This window comes from Pan paniscus, chromosome 3 (assembly GCF_029289425.2).
Source record: "Pan paniscus chromosome 3, NHGRI_mPanPan1-v2.0_pri, whole genome shotgun sequence".
NCBI classification, from domain to species: Eukaryota; Metazoa; Chordata; class Mammalia; order Primates; family Hominidae; genus Pan; species Pan paniscus.
The window spans coordinates 41,848,354-41,874,033 of record NC_073252.2 but is presented as its reverse complement, the minus strand read 5'-3'; the positions used below and the strand labels follow the sequence as shown (position 1 = coordinate 41,874,033).

General features: G+C 40.2%; 1 protein-coding gene across 12 annotated transcripts in view; it reads right to left on the bottom strand.

The window, feature by feature from the left end:
• LIMCH1 (LIM and calponin homology domains 1) overlaps positions 1-25,680 on the bottom strand; it is a 339,570-nt gene that overhangs the window by 10,870 nt on the left and 303,020 nt on the right. For 3 of the 12 annotated variants that reach the window (XM_024928494.4, XM_034958504.4, XM_034958511.3), the window contains 9 exons: positions 22,557-22,662; positions 17,646-17,686; positions 12,796-12,876; positions 9,117-9,209; positions 8,155-8,259; positions 6,749-6,876; positions 4,694-4,815; positions 3,380-3,500; positions 1,251-1,328 (listed from right to left, as the gene is read on the bottom strand). In XM_024928494.4, coding sequence (XP_024784262.3) covers positions 1,251-1,328; positions 3,380-3,500; positions 4,694-4,815; positions 6,749-6,876; positions 8,155-8,259; positions 9,117-9,209; positions 12,796-12,876; positions 17,646-17,686; positions 22,557-22,662 — 875 coding nt within the window. Of the gene's footprint in view, positions 1-1,241; positions 1,329-3,379; positions 3,501-4,693; positions 4,816-6,748; positions 6,877-8,154; positions 8,260-9,116; positions 9,210-12,795; positions 12,880-17,645; positions 17,687-22,556; positions 22,663-25,680 lie in introns of all 12 variants that reach the window. The other 9 variants (XM_034958501.4, XM_034958516.3, XM_034958506.4 and 6 more) reach the window with 6 other exon arrangements.

Sequence of the window (25,680 nt, the reverse complement as noted above, 5' to 3'; positions counted from 1 at the left end):
CTTTCCTGGGGTTTCAATATTGCTTTTAAATTTCCCATAAGTGGTTCACTGGTCCACTATAGCATTTCTTTTTACTTATTAAGAAAACAACATTTTTGTTTGGAAATAATCACCTGTGATACAGCAGACTAGGCAGAGGGCCCGGAGAGGTGAGATCTAATGTCTGCTCTGTCACCAAGTTCTCTGATCTGGTGTAATAAACTAACTTTGGGTTTCTCTTTCACCTTTTAATATGAAAGGATTGGGCCAGATTATCTCTACAATTTCTTCCAGTGCAAACACTCTGTGAATGAAGGCACTTGCCTTCTCTCTAAACTGGAAGCCTCTTGAGGGCAGGACTGCATCTACCTCCTCTCTGTACCCCTGCAGCACCCAGTACAGTGCCCAGCAATGGACTGGAACCAAACCAGCAGAGCAAAACCAGGTGAGAGGATACCTTGAGGACACCTTCAGCAACCCATCTGAAACTAGACAGCTGTCCTCTGAAAGGCAGCTTTTATATAACTAAGATCACATTGCAATGATGCCAAATGTCTGAGAAACTCTTGGAATTACACAAGGAATTTAAAAATATGCAATATCATTTGAAAACCAGCAGGATACAGAGGGACAGGAGAAACAGAAAGGAAGACAGTAGAAAAGAGGAAGAGTTCCCCTAATCAAATGCTATTTATTAGGATTTCCCTCTTATCCAGTAGTTAAATGAAATTTCTACATCAAAGAAAATCTCTGAGCACTCAGTAATTTGTCTCTCCAGGGAACGGGAATTCAGGCGGCTTTTAAAAATATCATGGGGCCCAGCTAATGTCCAGAAGTCATCATTAGAGAGCTGGAGTAGGTTAGAAGGATGAAGTTTCGTTTGTCAGCCTCCGCCTGGTTCTCTGTAAGAGCCCTCAGTGGATTCCGCCTAGAAGGGCTTAGCCCTCTTGAAGGGAAAGGCGCCAGCTTTGGAGCCCGGCGGTTGTCTGGTGGATTTTATTATTAGATTGGAGGTTCCACACAATGTAATTAAAGCCCTATGGCCATAGCGGCACCAATGTCACAGGCCTGACTTTTTCTATTGCAGCTGATAAATCTGCAGGCAGATGGACAATGTTCTCTTTCCTCTTGCCTCTGTGTGTGTGTAGGAAGAGATGTGGATGGACACATCCCTCAAAATCATTTGGCAAGCACTAATTCAGTTGAAATGATGCTTGGCAAGCTCTAGTCACAACAAAGCAGCCTCAGAAAGGCCTGCTGACCTCTTGTACCTGTTTGGTGACTGACCGGGAGGGGTGGGAGAACAGGGAGAGAAAGGCCCAGCCTGGAAGTGCTCTCGGGGACTTTTCCTGTAATGTGGTAAAGGAGTCAAAAATTATGACAAGCAAAGAGAAGCCAAACTCCATTAAAAAAAGACATTTTAGATTAGGAAAATAAAATAAAATAAAACTTTCATGACAACCAAATCAAAGACCACAGCATTTCCTGGCAGTATTTTTTTTTTTTAATGAACAAAAATAGTAATAATGTCTAGCAAGAATTGTACATGTATTAGCTACATAAAATCAAAACCAGGTTGGCATGCTGGCATTGCTGAACAGAAAAGACAGAATTTTTTATAATCTTTATTTTTAGTTAATTTCTTCATTCGCTAAAATTGCCAGGTTGTTTTTTAAAAGTTGCTAGCCAAACTGCTTTGGCATGCTAATTAGATATAAAAACGATGGACTCCGTGGAAGGGGAAAGATGAGGAGGGATCCAGGGCAGATCTTCAAGGAGAGCCCAGAGATAAAGGGCAGGACTTAAAGGAGCTATTTTCAGTGACTTCCCTTATCAACAAATTTATTATGGATACGTGGGATGAAGGGTCATGTTCAAAACATGTAACAACTGATATGTCGTGGGCATCAACAAGTCAGAATAGCCCCCAGCTAGAAGCTACTAGAACGGTTGTACGTGAGCCCTGCCTGTGATTAAGCCATCAGCTCTGGGCTCTTGCTTTTAAAAGTTAATATCATTTGTAAAGACCCTAAAACTTAAAGTATAATAAAAAAAAAAAAAAGAAAGAAAAGGGGTAGAACACAGAAAAGAACAAGGGAAAGAAAAATACCAGCACAGAAGTGAACAGCGTGGGAGTCCATGTGTCTTCCGCTTTCAGCATAACTCCCTGATCCCGCTTCCCACCCAAACCTCCCTCGCCAGGGAATGCTTGTCTTCTCCAAATATCACATTTTCATGTAACACCCTAAAGTATCAGTACCAATGCTTTAAAAAAGATTAAACATCACTGCAATAATCAATAACAATAGTGATTACTTCTAGCCAATTTTAGCTTCTATTGATTCTGAGTGTCATACAGACAAATAGAAATGAAACTGGATAGACATAAGAGAAACAGGAAATGGTTCAAATATTGCACTGGGAAAAAGGAAAATGTAACAAGAAAAATAAGACAATAAATATTTTTCTCTTACAAAACAAGTTATCATCATCATCACCTACACTTACTATTAGCCAGGCACAAAACCCTATGAGGTAGGGACTATTGTCATTCCTATTTTATAAACGAGGCAGAGAAAGGTTAAGTAATTTGCTCAAGGTCCAATGTAGGCAAGTGGCTGAGTCAAAATCTGAATGGAGGTAGTCTGGCTCTAGGTAGAATGATTGGTTACAGTACTATGAATGTTAACAGTTTAAACATTGGGTTATAAGGTATCTCTGGCTCAAATATGATCTTACGTGAAACTGAGGGTTCATTTTGAATTCCTCTACTACTTAATCAGTTAAATAATTTGGATAAGTTATTTAACTTCCCTGAGCCTCAATTTTATCGTCTGTAAAATGGCAGGAACAATCTCATTAAGTTATTGGAAGGGTTCAGTGAGTTAATGGATGAAAAGGAGAGAAATATATGTAAACTCTTCAACAGAGTGCCTATTATATTGAAATGGTTCAAACACGATAGAAACTATTATTGTCAAAAATACTTTCTTACAAAATTAAATTACAGCTCAGGTAATTACCTTACAGGAGAGCATAATAATGAGAGAATAACATTTTTTTCCTTGAACGAAACTTTGTCCACAGGCTCTGAGGCAATTTAACTCAAATGAATTACAAACACAACAGGCCTGCACCTGCTTTCCAATGTTTAAATTTGTGGGCTAAAAACATAACTTTGCCTATTACAACTCGATAAATTCAGAGTACATATTTACTTGCCAGAAAGACTGACCCAAACTTCCATTTATATTGACTACCTTGTCAATGAGATTTAATGGAGAGAAAGCACAAAAATGCTGCTGTCCTCTTGCCATCTCACATTTTTCATTCTTCCCCCTTCTAACTAAATGAATTTTTCGAAAAGGGAATCCCACAACCATCGTGTCTGGTTACTCACTTCCGCCTTTCACTGGGAGACTCGATCTGATGGTTAATGCTTTTATCCAGTGGGAGGGTTTTTGGCTTCACATCTTCTGAACTGTGCGTTGGATTTGATGTCTGCTGATTCTGGGATGGATCTGAGGCCAATTAAAGAACATAAATGTAGTGCACAGTAAAATCACCTTACTACCTAGGAAGTCACCTTTCTTTAAAGTGCTAATGCCTGTTGAGGTTTTATAGCGATTTCATGCAGGTCATGGGCACATGGTGGTTAGAGAGGCCACTTAAATCACTGCATCATGATTTAGTTTTGGAAACAAAGGAGGTCAGGAACCATGCCCTTTCCCCTCGCTGATTTCTGATGTCATAAAACAGTACTTTAAAATACTGACTTCTTATGCATGAAAGAAAGCAAATCTGGGTGGATGCAATTATAACCTGGAACATCATTTCTAAAACACAGTAAACACCCATTGCTTTCTCTGACTCATGGATCACACCAACTGTGATGTGGTTTAAATCCATAGGGCACCTGAATGGTATTCAGCTTGCAGGATATCTCCGTTTGGGAACATGCACAAATCTATGCTTATGTATTATAATCAAACCCAGGTAAATATGTGTATAGACAACAGGCTAAAAAATTTAAGGCAAAATTCGTTAATTCCACCATTAAAAAATGTTTATTTGGTCAGCCAGATTTGCTTTGGCAATAAACACATTTACCAGGGTCACTCTTTCATCCTCTTAGCTCACTCCTCCTCTTTATATCATTCAACATTTGAAGTTTCAGTTACCTAGGAATGATCCTGAAGACCCTCGGCATGTAGAATTTGATCATTTTGGCGAGGAATACATTTGAATTTTGTTATGGTGAGCCAGGAGCGTGGGAGACACAGGTGGGAATGAGGGTGAAATGGCAATGGGAACCGATGGGACCTTCCCAACATTCCAGCACCCACATCTCACCCGGCTTTGGGGATTCCACTCCTCCATAAGCATTTTATGGGGAGATTATGTCCAATGGTGGAATTGGGAATTTGAGGAAGTCTCAGAATGCACTACTTATGAAGGTCAAAGGTTTTCTGTAAAGTTACATTTTTTTTTTTAAGTGCGAACACGCTCTCAGGTCTCACTGAGTCCCCAGCAAGTTCCTATAGAGTCTGAGCACACGATGGTAGAAGTTTATTCACTATATATTGGGCATAAGCTAGAAGTCCAGGGCCCTTAGAGAGAAGCCTGCAGCCAGCAGAGATCATAGCTTTCTGGACAATGTGGGGGTCTTACAACAATTTAAACATTGAATGAAACTGGTCTTCTCCATTATTACCCTGAGCAAGCTGTGGGTTTGTTCCACAGTGTGGGGCCCCAGCCTCGGTATCCAGCTGATGGTCTTCATGGACTCCTTTTGATACAGGGTTCCCAGAATGAGCCAAGGCCCCTTCAGTTAGGCTGTTAAAATAAAGAGGTATACTTCAGAGCAGAGAGAAAAGTAACTGAATCGAACTTCTTGGTCCTACAACTTAAAGGATGGGAGTACCAATTACAATATAAAAAAAGAGATGGGACTCTTTATTTATTCTATTTTAAAATAGATTTAAAATGATAAAGTACTACAAATTTCTATTATCCACCCGTTTAACAAGCTCAACAAACTATCATTTCTGATGCCTTCTCTGTCCACAAAGGTCTTCATTTTAATAATTTCAAGGAATGCCAGAGCTAACCTGATGTTCACAAGAGAGCACTTACTGTAAAAATAATTTAGCCACATGGAACCTTTGAAGACCATGGTAACTCACTGGCCTTTCAGTGGCTTCTGTGTGCAAAGAATGAACAGATGGAGGAGATAAAAGGAAAGTTTTTCTGGTGAAAACAGGGACAGCCTGGAGAACTAGCTAAAATTCATGTAAAATGCCTGTCTGGAGAAATTGCAAAAATGCAAAAAATTGCAAAAATGAAGGTCAAAGGTTTTCTGTAAAGTTACATTTTTTGTACATTTTGTAAATAGCTTATCAGCATCATTCAGATCTTCCTGACTAGTGGTTTTCATTGCATAAAACTGAAAAGTCCCTTTAAAGAGTTTAAACTGGAAAGTCATCTAAGGGCTCTACAGTTTCTGGACATAGCCCTGAGCACCTGTAGCTTACAATTTAACCAGTCTTCTAGCTGATGAGCATAGGAGAATTCTCAGAGCAAAATCCCACCAGGAAAGCTCTGCTCCCAGCCAACCTTTCAAGTTGGCCAGTCTTTGAAAATGACACTTAGCCTTTCATGCCTCCGATCCCTCTGGGATGCTGTGTGTGTGCACATGCATGTGCTCTTGCCAATACCTATCTGGTAACTCAGAGCCCCAGAGGAAAACATCTTTCTCATGAAGAACATGTTGGTGGCAGAGCACTGCCAGCTTCTTGGGCTTTCTGTGGGTCCCTTCTAGGTAAGGGATGGGGTGGGGTGGCATGAATAAACCCATTACAACCCTCAGCCACAACCAGAGTCTGCTCCAGTATGAGCTAGTTTTGAGTGCTCCAGGGGTCTCTAGCTGTCCTTTTCTGATCTTCCATGGAACACAGTAGAGCATGGGTGGGGTGACTACCCATAACCAGTTAATTGGTTGGTTATGCTTTATATTATCACCAGAGCAAACATGATTTCTTACAGCTCAGGGGATAATAATGGCCAACTTCAGGTCCACAGTGAAACCACAGTGGTGGGACCCCAGGTTCTCATTTCAATTTCTATCACTCCAGACACATTCATCATTTCAAGTGAGTAATATTTAGGTTTGGGGCTTTGAATCAGCTTTTGAAGACTGATACTGTCCCCCTTTGTTTAAAAAAGAGTTTGCCTATTTAAAAATAAGGCTATTTAGGCCAGGCATGGTGGCTCACACCTGTAATCCCAGTACTTCAGGAGGTGGAGGCAGGTGGATCACCTGAGGTCAGGAGTTCGAGACCAGCCTGACCAACATGACGAAACCCCATCTCTACTAAAAATACAAAAATTAGCTGGGCGTGGTGGCACGCACCTGTAGTCCCAGCTACTTGGGAGGCTGAGGGAGGAGACTCGCTTGAACCTGGGAGGTAGCAGTTGCAGTGAGCCAAGATCGCACCATGGCACTCCAGCCTGAGACAGAGTGAGACTCCGTCTCAAGCAAAAAAAAAAAGAAAAAAGAAAAAAAAATAAGGCTATTTATATTCAAAAGCATAAGGGCACTGATTTTAGACCTATTACAAAATATGTCCAAACAATATGTAATGTATTACTGGAACATTCATTTCGAAGCTGAATGTAATTTGCATCAGCAATGAGTACCCTTCCTGGGCGTGCACGAGCAGAGCCCAGCTTTGCACATTTTCATGGATGGCTTGGGATGGGCTCATACCTGCCCTTCTCCTCCAGTCGATCACTTTCCCTAGTCTTCAGCAATAAGTCACTGTCATCTCCCTGGAATGATTTCTTCCATCTTCTGTCTTGTTTTTCATCTTGACAGTTTCCCAGGTCTATCTTATTCTAAGGAGAAAAACAATGAAAATCTTAAGTATAAATTTTAAACACACTGTATAACCCTTATCTCTGGCCAGGAATATTTGAAGTATTTTTCAATCATGTTACCTATAATTTAAAGAACAGTTGTCCAAATTAACTGAATAGCAACTGATTTCCAACTATTTGGAATAAATGTATAATCTGAATCTCTTTAGAAAGTTATCACAAAAGGGAATTGATTAGAAAACCCCTCTTTCAAAATAAAACAGTCATAGGACCGCTCATTGCAGGACAAATGGTTTTCTGGTATCCACAGGTTATTTTCCTTTATGTGGATTATGGACCACCCAGGTCTTGATATAACTTCTGCCCTGTACTTCCATCTTCTATGACCTTACTTGGGGAATGTGGAGGCAGACCAGACTTTATAGGCTCTCTCCGGCCTTCAAAGACAACATGTAAATTTCTTGTGGATTTTTGTTTGTTTTTAGTGCTGTTCTACATAAGTTCATTTTATTTATTTATTTCGGTTTTTTAATTTGTTGTTTTGTTTTTAAGTTTTGGGGTAAATATGCAGGATGTGCAGGTTTGTTACACAGATAAACATGTGCCATGGTGGTTTGCTGCACCCATCACCTGAGTGTTAAGCCCAGCATGCATTAGTTTTTATTATTATTATTATTTCCTTTAGAGATAGGGTCTTTTTCTCTCACCCGGGCTGGAGTACAGTGGTGCAATGGCAAGATCATGTTCACTGCAGCCTTTACCTCCTTGGCTTAAGGGATCCTTCGCCTCAGCCTCCCAGGCAGCTGGGACTACAGGTCTTGTGGAATGTCGGGGGGTTAGAAGCAATTTTCATGGATGCTGGTGGAGAATATGTTATTGACATCTTTGCTACTGCCAAACAATGGAAAAGAATGTATAGTATGGCAGAGGGGAATAAATATATATTGAATGAATGAATGATCTGGCAACTGGGCTGTGAGAAGGATATTCCAGAATATGACTTCACTAATTGAGATCTTGCCAGTCAGGTGTGGAGAGACTTTGGCTTCCAGACTACTGGGATAGATCTTGCTGGGGTAATGACTTTACCACTCCCCAGGAAATGACTCTAGAATTTGGCTGCAGCAGTGATAGAACAATGGGGTACAATGGCCACACAGTAGCTGACGTGATTCTAGGGGAATAGCTAGTCTTGGACTTAAACTAGTGAGTCTGTTCGGTAACCTTGGTCTTGGGGTTTTGTACTTCCATTTAGGTTTATTTATTTCACAAATTGCTTTTAATCTGTGGTCTCACCATTGTCCCACTGCCTTCAGTCATGGAGGAAGAGGTAGACAGCTGGTCAGCGGAACTTGAAGAAACAGTAAATGGAACCACAGTGTCTTCAATTATCTTACGCTCCTAAGGGGAAGGACAGGAATCGATGAAAGGGGGGAAAATAAAAATCATATTTGTCAAGAGAAAAATGTCATTAAGGCACTTTAGAAAAAAATCAGAATATGTTCGAACAAGCAGGACATTTTAAAAAGTCTTATTTTCCAAAAGCATGCAAATCATATAACACTCTCCATGGGTAATAATTTAGAAATTAACATTTAATTTTGAAAAACAAAGACTCTGCAAATTAATTAGTTAGAATAATACAAGAAGCCTAATTAGAAATGCTATTAGGGATCTGATTATGCACAAAAAGTATTGTTGAATATAAAATTCACAATATTAATCATGAACAAACTTTAGATAACATACATAAAATGCAGCCCCCTTTAAGTTATCTAATATGTTCTGGCTTATTCATTTAAAAAACAAAATGAACCTAAACAAAATTCTCTTCTCCTCCAAGTCTCTTTAGTGCTATATAGTAAATGCAGTCATTCAGCCTCAATATCAAAATTATTCTCATAAAATTAATTCACTATTACCAAACAACAAACACACAAATGAATGGAACTGATTATTTCATGTCACCTCTCTAAGATCAATCAAGAATCTGACTCACTGATTACAGAACAGATGTAATTGTATCGTCTCCCTTGACTGTGACTCAACACACCCTTATCACGAACTGTATTTGTGAGGAATTGTGGTCTTTTAGAACCTAAATGACATGACTGTTTTAAAGAACTTGATGGGATTCTGCTGTCAGTAAAGAGTCAGACACAGCCACATGCATCCGCATGCCACAGACACAGAGAGTGTTGCTAGACTTTGAGGAATTGGGATGACAAGGGTCAAATTCCTTCTTGGGAATTTCCTACCTCCTCATAGTATCTGCGTTCTTCCTCTTCCACCTCCTTTTGGGCCTTTTCCCACTCTTCTTTCAGCTTGTCCTGCTCCTTCTGGTATCTCTCCTGTTACGGAATTTCCATAGATTGTTACGGAATTTCCATAGATTGTTCTCAACTGACCATTGCCTACGTCATCGGGAATTTTCCCCCCTAAACCACCATGTACAATATGTTGCAAGATTATCTTCTTCTTGTTAGGATTCTGAATTTAATTGATTCATGCAATAAAAAGGGAATATGGTTTTGTGGCACTCAAACATTTTGGGAACATAATCCAATGGACAGCAGTATTTTCTGCTGCTCATGTTTTGCTTACGGAAAGAGAAAAGACGGAAAGGTGGAAAGCCTCTAAAATCTTCCTTCACTCCAGTTTTGTTCCAGGTGTGCTAAACCAATAGTTTGGTTTTATTGGGCCCTTTGGAGATGAGTTTTGCCCTTCCACTAATAGAAATGCATTGCTGCGAGGAGAGTGTAATAAAAGATGAAAAACCTTGAAGGTTTATTAGACACACAATACAGAAAGGTCCACCGTGGACAAGATGATAATTAGCTGAATAGCTGAATTACTCTTTGCTTGTGACTATTCTACCAAAATAGAGTCTTCCTAGCTTTAAGTAACTTCTGAATTAAGAGTAGTTTTTAAACAGTCCATTAGAGTACTTCTTCAGAACTGCCATTTTTGTTTTCAGAAATAATGCAGCAGAAGTCACCATTTCTGGGGGGAAAAAAGAACATACTAAGAATAAAAGTGGTGTTTAAAATGTGATTGGAGTCCCTGATGGCTGATTAGAAGAAATGAATAAATGGGGATTAAAATTAATGCATAAAATGAGAAGTGACACTCCTGATGCCTTGGGAATGGCATCCTGACATGACAGAGACAAAGGAACCATTTATGTGTGGTGCACACACTCAGATATTTTAGGCTGACTATTGTCAATCCTCTCTTCGAGGCTGAAACAAGTCTGCTTCTGTCTTCATGGGGAAGCCACTGAGATTTCCTCCAGGCATCACCTGTTTCATTGGTATCTTAGGAGCAGGAGGACTTTCTTGGCATTCTCTGGAGCCTGGTGTTCTTATTAACTCTAACAAAATCATTGTTGATCAACCCATGGCATGCTTTTTATTTCCTGGTAAAAATTGTTATGAAAACCAAGTATTGTAAAGTTTTAGAGAGGGACTTCAGGGGCTTTTTAGAATACAGGAAAGAGACCTTAAAACTACATAAAAGCTGAAAACAAGTAAAGCTTCTTAGGCTTCTTGGTTCTAGGAACTTACATCACGTGTTCCCCTCACCAACAGGATGAACTGATGATGCAGAGATGCAGAGAGTGAAAGATGCAGTATTTCACTCACACACACACACACACACACACACACACGATCTCTCTCTCTCTCTCACACCCTCCCCTACAAACACCTTGGCCCATAACTCACGATGCCATACCAGGCAACAAGTTAGAAACACAGGAGCAATACAAAGGCCTGGTGCCCGCCTCTGTTACCAGGGTCACCCCTTGGTGTGTAATAGAGCACCACAGTGAGGAGCACATTTGCCTGACTTCACTTTGTGGAAATCTGACTCTTGGCTGTTCACCATTTAGCTGGGGAATGAGCACCTAACTCTCCCAGAGACGAGCAGATGGTCAGGGGTGCACGTCTCACAATGGACCTCAAATCCCAGTAGCCCCGAGATTTTGATGAATCGGGTTCCTACTAACAGTTTGGTATTGAAGGCTTAACCTTCTGCAAGTTACAAAATGCCAAACTTAACAGGCAGAGCCAAAACCACACTACCACCTACTACTGCTATCTAAATCACTGTCTACCACCTCATCCCTGGGAAATAAGCCAAAAGGATTAGGAAAAAAAAAAAGAAAAGAAAAAGTAAGTAAAATAAACTTGCATTAAGCATTGCTTTCTACGCACTGCATGTTCTCACTCATAAGTGGGAGATGAACAATGAGAACACATGGACACAGGGAGGGGAATACCACACACCGGGGCCTGTCAGGGGTTGGGGGGCTAGTGGAGGGACAGCATTAGGAGAAATACCTAATGTAGGTGACGGGTTGGTGGGTGCAGCACACCACCATGACATGTGTATACCTATGTAACAAACCTGCCCGTTCTGCACGTGTATCCCAGAACTTGAAGTATAATTTAAAAAATGAACAAACGTCAAAAAAAGCATTGCTTTCTACAAGCAGCAGAAAGTCATCAAAATTAATGAGATTTAACATTATTTTCCTTTATTTATTTATTTATTTATTTTTGTAAAATCAGTACTAGTGGGAATGTAGTAGAAGGAGCATGAGTTTTAAAGTCATCCAGACTTGGATTTGAATCTGGTCTTGACACCTATTAGTTGTGTAACCTTGGGCAATTAACTTAATTTCAGTGAACTTTACTTTCTTCAGTTGCAAACAAGGGCTAATAAGACATACTTTGAAGTGCTGTTTGAGGATAAATGAAGTAAAAATGTCAAGCGCTAACCTCAGTTCCTGGCACATCCCAGGTACCCAACATGGGTTAGTTCTTTAGGTTGCTAGGTTACCTTTTGAAGCCCTGTTAATCCATAAAACTGGCATGAAGTGGGAGTATGATGAACTTACTACCAGAATTTTTCTAGAATTGATAATCAGCAGCTTTTACTCAAAGGTAGAGCAAACATTTCTTTTTATTTTCTTTTTTCTTTTTTTTGAGATGGAGTTTTGTTTTTGTCGTCCAGGCTGGAGTGCAATGGCGTGATCTCGGCTCACTGCAACCTCCGCCTCACGGGTTCAAACGATTCTCCTGTCTCAGCCTCCCTAGCTGGGATTACAGGCATGTGACACCACGCCCGGCTAATTTTGTATTTTTAGTAGAGATGGGGTTTCTCCATGTTGGTCTCAGGCTAGTCTCCAACTCCTGACCTCAGGTGATCCACTCACATCGGCTTTTTTTTTTTTTAGACATTCTCACTCTGTTGTCTAGGCTGGAGTGCAGTGGCATGATCTCAGCTCACTGCAACCTCTGCCTTCTGAGTTCAAGCGATTCTTCTGTCTCAACCTCCCGAGTAGCAGGAATTACAGGTGTGCATCACCATGCCCAGCTAATTTTTGTATTTTTGGTAGAGACGGGGTTTCGTCATGTTGGCCAGGCTGGTTTCCAACTCCTGACCTCAGATGATGCACTCACATCGGCCTCCCAAAGTGCTGGGATTACAGTCGTGAGCCACCACGCCCAGCCCTCAAAGGTAGAGCAAAAGTTTCTATTTAAGAAAGTAGACTGAGGCTAAATTTTATTTCACGTGTATGCTAGCAGAGAGCTTTTAGATAATTCATTCCCACTGCTACTTGACTGGAAATTGACTGGCAACTAAGGAGGTGATGAATGGGTAGACTGGCCCTTATCCATACTTGGAGGGTTTTTTGGTTCAGTGTTAATATGAATGGTTTTTCATCATGTTTATTATTGCAGTCTTTGGCAGGAAGAATGAGACACAGGGTACCCTGTTACAAGGACACAAAATGAACTGACTTGAGACTCACTAACTTCTGAGAATAACTTGATTCCATTCATTTCCTGTGCTAAAAGTCTATTTAATGCAATGGAAAGCAAGAGGACAAAAAAGGAAAAATAAAAAAAGCAGCAAACCCCATCCTACCTGGAGCAAACGTTCCTGTTCCTGTTGCCATTTTTCCTGTCGCCTGCGCTCCTCTTCTGGGTCCCATGCCCAGAACTTAAACTGCTTAGAAAAATAAAACCATGATCAGAATTGAGCCATGTCCTCAAGGGACAGGCCGGGTGAAGAGTAGACAATTGGCCTCTGGCCTGGCACCCAGATTGACACACAGGAGCAGAAGGCTTCATATATCTAAACATCCTCTTTGGTGGCAGAAACCATTTTTTAATCTTAGTCCCTCTTTGGTTTACTTCCAAGATGCTGGTATGATTCTGTGAATCTTTTTGGAGCTAATGAAAACACAAAGTAATTAGCCACTGGCATTGGAAGGCTTTGCTTCATTTCTCTTAGAAGTGATTTCTCTTAAATGCATTCATGCTTCTGAACCTAAGGTGCTCATTCTGCATATTGATCCTGGGTCCAAGCAAACGAGACCAGTTATTTTAGCAGAAATGCATTTTGTAAGAAGTGGTGTTTGTCACGCTATAAAAACTAATCTTTTATACTACTGTTGCTTTTCCTACCACTTTTCCCTACAGTGGGTTGTTTAACTCACCAATGCTCACCAGTACCACCTAAGATCCAGGCAAGCAGATCACTTGCCCTGGGGCCCACATGACACAAACACTCAAGCTCAAAGACTTACTTCCTTTTTGTATTAATAAAAGGTTTTTGCAAGTTTGGGAACCAAGTAAATAATGAGGAATAACAGAGAAAAATCCATGAACCGAAGCAGGTGCCCAGGCCACAGAATATGAGACTGGGAGGGTACAGGTGGGGGGAAGGGAAATCACAGCCTGCCCCCAGGAAACCAGGAAAAGAGGGGCTGCTGTGTTTAAAGTCGGCTGCCCCAGTCACCCAGAGTAGGTGCCCAGGCAGACCAGGGCACAATAACTGTGCTCCTCCCTTCCCTTTGTTCTGATGGGGTAGGACAGGGAAGCAACTGCCTGGGAATCTTAAGTTGAAAAAGCAAGGCAAGGGTGGGGAAGTTGATGGGGGATGGGAAACAGGGTTGGGGTGGGGAGGGGTGCAGGCAAAATCTATGTACCCTGGTAGCCTGGGAAGATGAACAGGGTCAGTCCTATCCAAGGTTTTGATAGATCCAGTTAGTGCCCAGGGTACCTGGGCCAGCCCACCTCCCACTCTGCCTGGCCCGCAACAGATCCACATTACCATTCAGGTGCATGGCGGGTGGGCTGGCCCAGGGAAGTATCTTCAGGCAGAGAATGCAGGCCAGGCTATGGGCAATGCTTGATTTATAACTTCATCAATATTTAGAACTTTAATATATTTGGACAAATAAAACATGGTCCTCATTTTGTACTCTTGCTGCTGTGCTTCCTGCAATTGATTGGGATGGCCGTGATGCTCACAGAATAGTCAAACCCAAGTGGGCCAATAATCTAGGGATACTAGCTTATTGCTTCCTGCTTGCCACTCCTGAGTTTCACACTGCACATTAGCATATTACAGGCTCTTGGAAGTTATGCAGGGGGAAAATCATTTAATTGTGTATACAGATGGTCCCCAGCTTAGGTGGGTTAACTTAACATTTTTTCAAGTTTATAATGGTACGAAAGCAATATGGAGTTGGCAGAAACTGTACTTCAAATACCCAAACAGCCATTCTATTTTTCACTTTTAGGATGGTATTCAATAAATTTCATGAGATATTCAACACTTTATCATAAAATAGACTTTGTGTAAGATGATGTTGCCCAATTGCAGGCTAACATAATGTTTTGAGCACGTTTAAGGTAGGCTAGGCTGAGCTATAATGTTCAGTAGGTTGAGCATATCAAATGCAGTTTTGACTTGAAGTATTTTCAACTTACAATATCTTTATTGGGCTGTGACCCCATTCTTAAGTTGAACAGCATCTGTAATCTAAAATTTCCCAAACTCCCTTGGATGACCATAAATGTTATCCAAATGTGGTTATACCAGATGGGAAATTCTATTGGAATTTAATGGTGTTGGAAGTTGGCTCCACCTGTCATTGTTCTAGAACTTCGAGGTGGTTTAAACATTCAGAAGCTCTTCCAGGGGCATGGCCCCTCTTTGTCTTTTGAGGGAAAAGGGGATGTTTATGTGAATAAAGCCACAGAAAAAACACTGAGGAAAGTCCAATAGTAGGAAAATAAGAGAAACGATTAGGAATTATTTAATTTCTAAATTTCACTAGGCGGTGCTCTCAGGAATAAGTCAAGTAAGGAGTGGGCAGGTAGGAGGAGGAAGTGTGGGGTGGGGGGATTGAGCACAGAAAATACAGAATATGTGTTAAAAGGCAACAGAGGAAAGCAGTGGGTATTTTAAGAGGAGGATAAAGGGGAAGAAACCAGCATGATAAACAGGAGAGAATGAAACAATGATCTTGCTCCTTTTGCAGATAATTTGCAGATTATGGCCCACTGACTGTGGGCCAGGGCGGGGTTACCAGCTAGCCAAGTGGCCCAGCCTCACGGAGCTTACACCTGAGTGCGTGTGGAGTGGAAAAGTGACCAATATATGCATATGACCAGAAGACAGTGTGATAACTATCATAAGAGATGTAAAAGGTGCTAGAGGAAGTCAGAATGGACAGCATTTAACCCACTTTGTCCTACAATTTACCTGTTTACAAGTCCACATCTTCCTCTGGCCTAGGGATTCTTCAGGAGGCAGGAAGAGCCCCTCATCCTCCTATCTACCCCAAGACCTTATATTTTTAGGCCCTCAACAAATGTTTGTTGAATAAATGAATGGAATCCCCTCATGCTGGGTAATGCATCTCCTACCATCAGAGTCCCTTTCTTTCATAGTCCCGAGGGCCTCTGGTACTCCAAGACTGACCAAAAATAGCCAGAGTCTACGGAGGCCAGCATAATCTAATGCTTATCTCCTCTTGAAGCGTTACTTATTTCAAGTTTCTTTTATTTTCTATTCTATGATGAGACATTTACTATCAAAAGCACATGAAATTTTCAGAGCATTTACTTAAGTAGGCCAGTGATTTGTGTCTTTCTTATTCTATTTTCCTTAAACAAGAAATGAGAATGTGTTTCTTTGGAAAGCCCTTCCTCTCCACCCCTACTCAGGGGGCATGAACAACTGACATCTTTGTTCCAAATGCAATTTAAAATGGAAATCTTCAGATCTGTGCCATGGATGCCAGCTTTGGGATCGTTCTGGGGTTCCCATCCATCATCAATGAACTCAGCTTCCCAGGAAACTCAGGATTCCCAGTATTGGCTTGGGACTGAGCCTCCACAGATAGTCCCTAGTTTTGTACTGTGGCTGGGGACATCAAGGGTTATGCAACAAGTGATGGATCCCTTCTCTGTTCTGCAGAGGCACTTAGAACTCCCTAAGTGAGACAATTTACCTACAGATAAGAATTGATATTGACTATGGTGGGCCTCTTGGATTAGCTATTAGGAGAGGGGGAGGATTTATTTACATATCAGCCACTGTGCTAGGGGCTTCTGAATAATTATTTCAATTAAGGCACATGACAACTTCAAAAGAAAAGTACTGTCATCTTACTGTACGGTCAAGGAAGATGAGGGTCAGATAAGTTATATAACACCTTCAGGGCTACACAGCTAAATCCAGAATCAAAGGCACAGTAGTGATTATGTGGCTGAGCCGGGGTTGCTCATGGGCAATACCACAGTTGGTTGTGCCACAGAGAAAGTCTCCAAATCTAATGGGAATTCCAGAGGGCGAACAAGGCCTGAGATCAGAAATACCAGTTCAGATGCCATGCAGCAGCAAGGAATGTCCACAGCACCTTGTGTCTTATTTTAATTAACAAATGTTTTCTTATGTCATTAAAATACAAAATAGAAAGCAACATTACAGTTATTATTGGTCAAATACTCATTATGAGAAGGGGTGTAAAAATGAGAGTTTGGGTCTCTTGGAGAGTTCAGGCCAGGTCCTATCTGCCAACAATATACTATGTTCAAGTATTATCCCCATATTTAAAAATGAGGTACATTTAAAAAAAGTATCTATAGAAATTGTCAGTTTTAATACTAATTCTTCTATTCTATTCTATTCTTTTTTCTTTTCTTTGAGATGGAGTCTCGCTCTGTCACCCAGGCTGCAGTGCAGTAGTGTGATCTTGGCTCACTACAACCTCTTCCTCCTGGATTGAAGCAATTCTCCTGCCTCAGCCTCCTGAGTAGCTGGGATTACAGGTGCCCGCCAGCACACCCAGCTAATTTTTGTGTTTTCAGTAGAGACGGGGTTTCACCATGTTGGCTAGGTTGGTCTCGAACTCCTGACCTCAAGTGATCCACCTACCTCGGTCTCCCAAAGTGCTGGGATTACAGGTGTGAGCCACCATGCCAAGTCTGTCACATTCATTTTAATTGCCTCTTAGATTTTGCTTTCTTATCACTTATTTCCAGGCACAGTAACAATTCCATATAATGATAATCCATGTCTTTATAATTTACCCAATGGCGTTATATATGACTTTTAATTATTCTTTTACAAATCAATTGTTTGGGTCTCAATTTTGGTTGAATACTCTTTTTTTTTTTTTTTTTTTTTGAGACGAAGTCTCGCTCTGTCACCCAGACTGGAGTGCAGTGACACGATCTCGGTGCCACCACACCTGCCTAATTTTTGTATTTTTAGTAAGAGACAGTGTTTCACCATGTTGGTCAGCCTGATCTTGAACACCTGACCTCGTGATCCACCCGCCTCACCCTCCCAAAGTGTTGGGATTACAGGCGTGAGCCACCGCCTGCACCCGGCCTGAATACTCTTTGAGCCAATCAAATGTTATAAATTAAAATCACACTAACTCATAATCTTATTCCTTAAAATGAGTGACTTACAGGTGTTGTAACAGGTGACTTCTCACTGCTTGGAGAATCCACTGCACAGAAAAAAAAGAAAGAAAAAAAAGATATGAATGTGAGTATTTTCTAATTGTCTTTGTTTTTGACCTATCAGTGGAGTATAGTTCCTACATCAGCTTTAAACCAATTTTGTGTGTGTGTGTGTGTGTGTGTGTGTGTGTGGTAAGTCAAGAACATTAGAAAATCATAATAAAGCAGACAACCCCTGTAGCAGGTTGCACCCATCACCAAAAGAAGTTTAAACTACTATCAAATGATTGATCACATCAATTAACACCAGGTACTAGACTACAGGAAGCAAAAACTGTTCCTATTAGTACTGATTCTTAGTGCAGCTTGCATTGTGGCTTGACTGAGCAGTTCCCTCACTGTGTGGCATGGAGAAGTACCATACAAACAAAGGCCAGATGTCACCCAGGAAGCAAACACAGTGACACAGTTAACAAGAGAACTATGATCAGTTTCTGGTAAATGCTTTTAATCTTTTTTTTTTTTTAAAGGCAGGGGACTCTCAAGAAAATGATGAATATTATTATTTCTTTGAATTCTTGAAATCAACATAAAGTTGTGTGATTCCTCTCCCCCTACCCCCAATTTTAGCATAACTGGTAGTAATATCAAAGAACTAGCTCTTTGCTAACTGTGCATAAGAAATAATTTTTTCCCCAGAAATCAGAAATGAAGACAAGTGCCAGACATCATTGATCGCCCCAACATGGATTTTCGCACAAAAGAAATACAGCTACCCAGTATGCAGTTTACCTGACTGGGAGAAAAACTGGGATCGTCGCCAAGAGTTCTGAACTCTAAGCGGAACACTGGCAGTGCCAGGCGACTCTAGATCAGATGGCAGAACAGAACAAACAGAAAACCATGAAAACTGGGGTGAGAACTGAATAGAACCATGCTCCCAAGTACTATAGGGAGTTTGGCTCTAGTCAATACCAGAATTGAGAGTCAGTAAATCTACAGTACAAAATGTCTTAATAACACACATATAAAACCTGAAGACATGTACAAAATCAACAGAATCAGGACAGTTTATGCTATTGTCTTCTTTGGTGTTAGATGAAATTTCATAGGGTCATACTTAATGGTGATAGTGTTAAAATGTTAAATCTCAAAATGATAGAATGATATACTATGCAAGAACAAAAATGTATAATTTGTATTGCTTTTTGGAGAACACTAGAAAAGTATAAAAGGCAGCAAAGATGGGTGGTTTAATTACTATCTCATATACATTACACATCATAAAGGTTATGTATAGAAGTCTGTGGCAGAAGTTTTTTGTATGTATAAATAAAGGTTGTGTATATGCCTTTCTGTGGTGGCTCATGGCAAGGATTTGCATCCTTAAACTCTGCTGTTGTCGTCATTTTCAATAAAAAAAATCAGTTTTTAATGCGCACATATTTTACTGAAACATCAGTTTGAGATATCTTTCTGCTGCTGAGAGGCAGCTAAGAAAAGGAAATTTGTCACTTTCAAATGTATTTTATGACTGTTTTCAGGGCATTTAAAGACTGAATGCCTGGGTGTGTGTGTGTAAGGAAAACGTGTGGAACATCATTAGGGTCGATCAGCAGATCTTCAGTGACCTGTATGACCAGTCTATGAATGGATGACTTTATAGAAATGGGGGAGAGACCACTTTCTGGGGGAGAAAGTGTTAGGTGTGGCTCCAGGATACCTGATCCTAACCCTAGAGTTTCATTGGACTTGATGCTTGACTTCAGATCAGTCTCTTAAATGGGTGCTGGGCAGAGACCTATGCCTCCCCCATTTCCCCATCCCAATTGAAGACAAATCATGTATTTTAAGGTTACATTTATTAGAGGTCTCTGGCTTCTTGAAAGATGGAAACTTTATAAATGTCAAGCAATTATTACTGTTATTTTCATATCAATCAGTGATATTTTTGGTGCACAATTTAAATAAATACTTGAGGCCAGTGGTTTTCAGAGTGTGGTGAGATGTGCAGCATGAGCATCACCTGGGAACCTGTAAGAAATGCAAATCCTCTGGCCCCAGCCTAGACCTACTGAATGAGACACTGTGAGAGTGGGCTCCAAGCCCTACAGGGACCCTGGCACACAGGGTTTGAGAACCACAGTGAAAAACCCGATCTCCACAACATGAACACTCTTATTTTAAAGAAAGGATTCGAGAGTAGTTTATTTCTGCCTGACATCTTGCTTTATTCTTTTACTCCTCCTGCTGCTATTCTACAATTACTAGATTACATTATGAATGCTTATTCTGGGCCAGGTATTGAGCTAAACACTTTTTATGGATTCTCCCATTTGGTATTTCTAAAATCCCTATGAGATTATTACTGGTATTATTTCTAGTTTACAGGTGCGGATTAGAGATTAGGGGAAATCTGATGGGTAAGGTCACACAGCTAAGAACTAGACACACGAAAATTTGAACCCAGGCATTCTGTCTCCAGAGCATGCAGCTATAATTACAGTTTCCATGAACCAGATGAAAGTATTCATACGGTTTGGCTACGTCCCCTCCCAAATCTTGAATCATAGCTCCCATGATTCCCACATGTCATGGGAGGGACCTGGTGGGAGGTAATTGAATCATGAGGGTGGGTCTTTCTTGTGCTATTCTTGTGATAGTGAATAAGTCTCACGAGATCTGATGGTTTTATAAAGGGAAGTTTCCCTACACAAGCTCTCTCTTTGCTGGCCACCATGTAAGATGTCCCGTTGCTCTTCCTTCATCTTCCACCATGACTGTGAGGCCTCTTCAGCCATGTGGAACTATGAGTCAATGAAGCCTCTTTCCTTTATAAATTACCCAGTCTCAGGTATGTCTTTATCAACAGCATGAAAACAAACTAATACAAGTATACAACTGGTGTATTCCAAATACAATTCTATCTTAAAGAATACATTTTGAAATGTTTCAGTACTCTACTAAATTTTATTTTTTAGTCATTCGACTTGGGTAAAGAATGAAGTAAAGTTTCTCAATTCAGCAGCACATTTTACAAAATCAAAATGCCTCACAATAAGTAATGGAATGTGTAAACTTATAAGAAAACAAAACATGGCTTTAAAATGGCTTAAAATATTTATTCCCTCTCTATACCACTTATCTACACAATTACAAAGTACTAGAAATAGGGCAGAATTAAAATTGGTCCAAATATGGCCATTTGCTGGCCCAGTTGTGACACTTTATTTTTAATTCCCTTCAGGACAGTAGGACGGACAAATTTAAGACAAATGCTTTGAAAACAGTATTAAACTTGTTTCCACATTAAGAACCTAGTATCCATCAGCACATGTACCAGTTAATTATTGCCAAGAGTTCCCTGTTATGTAGATAAAACCCAACTTATCTGCCAAACATCAATAATAGCTCATGGAAGCCAACTCAGATTCTGCCAGTGGCTCAAATAGCTGCCCACCCTTAAAAAGAAAAGTAAAAATAAGCTAAATCTACAAAACACACTGGGGAAAGTCTGTTAAAAAAGAAAAACAAGAAACCCTACAGTTCTTGCCTCCTGAACTCTGGCTGTTTCTTTTTTTAAAAAATGTTTATATTTAAAAATTTTTTTTTTTTTTGGTAGCGACAAAGTCTTGCTATGTTGCACAGGCTGGTCTCAACTGCTGGCCTCAAGTGCTCCTCCTGCCTCGGCCTCCCAAAGTATTGGGATTACAGGTGTGAGCCACTGCATCTGGCCCATTTCCACATCTAGAGAGAGATCTCACAGCAGTAAAACTCAGCGGTCTAGTTGTTTTGAAGAATAGTCCCTCTGGGTTGTGGAATTCTCAGAACCCATCCTCCACTGTTCACATCCCTCAGGGCCCTTTCTGGTGGTCATGGGCACCTGGGATTCCCACTAGGATAAAGGGATTCAAATTGGGTTCTTAAAGAGTAAAGGGGTGAATTCACAACCCTATATATGGTCTACACAGTACTTGGGGAATTTTCAGTGGTCAGTGCCATTTTAAGACCTTCTTATAGGCCCTAAATGCCCACGTTTCTAGAGGCAACCCCTTCCCACATTATATCAAACACATTAAAATACATCAAACATATTAAAATATATCCTCAGTACGTATGTGTTAAACATTTTTAAATCTTTAGTATTATGTATGTGTATTACACACACACACGTTTCTGATATATATATGAGAATGTAATTTATGTAATACACACACATAAAGATTAAAATGTTTGTTTATAACCTGTTTAATCTATGATGGTGAATGATTTCTCAATAATCATCATGCATCCAGGAATTATTGTGGAGTAAAAAAAAAATAAAGCTTTTTCTCAAAATTACTGTCAAATTAAATGGACATTTATGAAGACTAGAATTAACAGTGAAATATAGATAATATTAAACTTTTTATTAAGTATATTAATTTCTGATTTTATGACTTTTTATCTTTTTATATTTTGGAGATAATACAAATTTTTTTTTTTGACACAGCTCTGTCACCAGGCTCGAGTGCAGTGGCATGATCTCAGCTCACTGCAACCTCAGCCTCCTGGGTTCAAGCGATTCTCCTGCCTCAGCCTCCCAAGTAGCTGGGACTAAAGGCGCATGCCACCACACCCAGCTAATTTTGATAATACAAAATTTTAAAGCTCTAACACTTGTATAGGCTCTATTGTGCCTATAGTGCCTGGCTGACCAAATGGCCTTGGCAGCTAGGGTTCCTGGTCTGCTCAAATAGAGAATCCGGCTCCAGCTTTCCATTCTGAAGTCATAAATTCAGCTATCACAGACTCTGGCAAACACCCTGGCTAAAGGAATAGCAACATAAAGGACGCAATCTTCCTTTAAATTAAGTAATAGTTTCCTACAGATGGGCCCAGAACATGTAGACCTAAAATAAAACATGTCCTCTTTACCTTGAGAATTGAGATTTGGCAAATGTAGTTGGTTGGCTTCAGGCATTTTGTCCAGAAATGGAAATGTCAGCGTTGCTTCGGGTTCTGGAGATTTTGGCTTTACCACCTGGACAATGGAAAACAGGTATAAACATTGCAAGAACTGTCCATTGATAAATGCACAGGTGACACACAATTTAAGGATCCATGGCTGTTATAGAAGTCATTCAGTTCAAACATTTAACATTTAAATTTAAACATTTCACTTTTCGTTTCTTCCCTAGAACGCTTTCATCCTTCTCTACATTAATAGAGCGTCAATTTTTTTAGATAAATCAAACATGAGCGTAAAAATGTAATGACCACTTTTCTCCAAACGAGAAGACAATATTACATCTTTGGAATTATACATTACTCTCTTATTTTCTTATTGAACAATCACAAATTCTCTTCATGGTACCACACAAAACTGAATTTGTAATGTCAGGAGATTAGATGTTCCACATAAGATAATTAAAACAAATCTTACTCCATAAGTGCTAAACATTAAAGTAGTATTACTTTTCAATGGACATTATTCTAAAGACATTACATAACCCCCCACAAATTTATGCAAAGCACATTAAAGACAGTATACTTTGCCTGCTGACAAAGAAGCATTATTATAAACAACCACTGTCGAACAGTGCCTTAGTATCTGATGCCCTTAGGGAATTTTTGAGGCATGTTAGACTACTTGTCACTACTTGTAAATAGTTCCAAAATTACAGACTTTAAAAATTCTTATGTTTGCTTTGTAAAACAGATTTTTCTTGTTATTGCTACTTAATTTTGTTTCTCCTAATCTGAATGACCTTTAGTAGAAACACCCTTCTTCTGGTTTGTTGCTTCCGATTAGCTGATTGCTGAAAGACCAGATTACCAAACTTATTAAAACAAAAATGTCTAAAATAAGCATTGGTTGACACTGTGCATAGGTCTGAATGAGGAGCGTGGCTGTATAAATTTACGTTTTTTTCAGCTGCTCGCAGGACCTTCTCTGATTCACTCTTTGGCTGGTGGCTGTGTTCCCTATAGATCAATGACCTCAGGGCGAGTGAGACCACAGAGCACTTGTTTCATCATATGCTGATCCCTAATTTGGTCCTCAGAATAAATTAATGTTAGAATTTATCCTCAGAAGGATTTTTTATGAATAATATATTCAACTCTAAGAGAATCTTAAAGAAAACTAATCACCTCATTCTGCATTACAGAGGTCAACGAGGTGTCCAAATGAACGTTGGTGCTACACAGCAAATGATAAGGTCTAGCCTTCCCAAAGCTGACAACCCACCAGTCATTAACCTCATAGCATTTCCTCGTAGTGGAGGCTGGCAAAAACATGTTTCAGTAATGCCTGGTTGTAAATGAAACAGTTAAGGGTCGTCAGCAATGATCAAAATGACCGCTATGTAAAAAGGTAAGCCTGTAAGCATGGGTGCTTTGCTTTACAAAGGAAACACTCTCAAGTGAAATCAGGAAATAAAAGCTGTTGCAATCACAGTGGCCACCATTCGCCCTTTATCTAAGAGCTAACCGTACAGTAAGAAAGGAAGAAAAGGGAGAAATTCACATAGTCTAAGTGAGAAAAGTGTTTGATTCAAAGACCATGATTCCATTTGCTCATCAGCTGGCAGGGGTTCTTATCCTGGAGTCAACAAAACAGTATTCAGGGGCTATATATATATTTGGCACCACATGATACCAAGAATAACTTGGTAATCCTGCGTATTTTATTTTACGCTTAAAAAATATTCTGAGAATAATGTTTACCAGATGACCAAAAGGCACAATGCACAAAAACACACACACGAACAAACTGAAGAACTCCTGAAAACACTTTTTTTCCATAGTAGGGCGGGTGTGACTCTGGTGATCCACAGATGAACTCCAAGATGAGGCTCCACAGATGAGGTTCGCAATGACTGCTTTTTACTTAGGGTATTCATTCTGTTCAAGTTATATGTTTTACTTGCAATGATACAGATTTTTCCTTTCAGTTTAGATTTAAGTGGGAAAAGCAAGTAAATTTGGAAGGGTAATAAATAATAGTAACTAGTGTGATGCTGATAAAGCGAAACCTGCCAAGGTGGGAAATTCTGCCTGCCTCCCAACGTTTGACTCCCAGTTTAGTTCCCCTTTCCAGACCTGCAGACCATTAATTATCTATAAAAATGAAGAATAGCTAGGGTCTGAAATATTGAAAACGCATCAAGGCAACAGGCATTTTAGAGGCTCTACCAAGGATACAGAATTCTCAGCTCCTAAGGCCAGGAGTGCATCATGTTCACTGTTGACTATCCAGTACCTAGCACAGGGCCAGGCATGACATAGTAGGTGCACAGCCAATACTGGTTGAGTAGATGATGAATAAACTGGAACTACAAGTGGTAGATTTTTCACTTTAAGGTCATACCCAAATTGAGGGTTCATTCTGAAAGGTGGTACACCACTACGGATAGTCTTCCAGTTGTGCCAGTCCGTGGTTTTCTGTCTTGGTGGCCCATTAAAATTACCTGGGAGCTTTAAAAAATACAGATGCCTGGGCTCTGCCTCCAGAGATTCTAATTTATTTGGTCTGGAATGGGTTTGGATTGTTTTTTGTTTGTTTGTTTGTTTTTGAGATGGGGTCTAGCTGTGTCGCCCAGGTTAGAGTGCAGTGGTATAATCACAGCTCACAGCAGCCTTGACCTCTTGGGCTAAGTGATCCTCCCACCTAAGCCTCCACAGTACCTGGAACTACAGGCACTCACCACCATACCTGGCTAACTATTATTATTATTACTTTTTTTTTTTTTTTTTTTTTTTTTAGAGATGAAGACTTTCTGGGTTGCCCAGGCTAGTCTTGAACTCCTGGGCTCAAGTGATCCTCCTGCCCTGGCCTCCCAAAGTGCTGGGATTACAGTTGTGAGCCACCACACCCAGCTAGCTTGTTATTTTTTAAATTCCCAAGAGTAATCAAGGTTGCGAACAACTGGTGTAACTGATGAATATTTTTAGACTCTGGACCTGAAAACAAATCAAACTAATGTGAATGAGATAAGACTCTAAACAAGGAAGAAACTTTAATAAAAACAAGACTTTAAAACCTATTATATCAGAA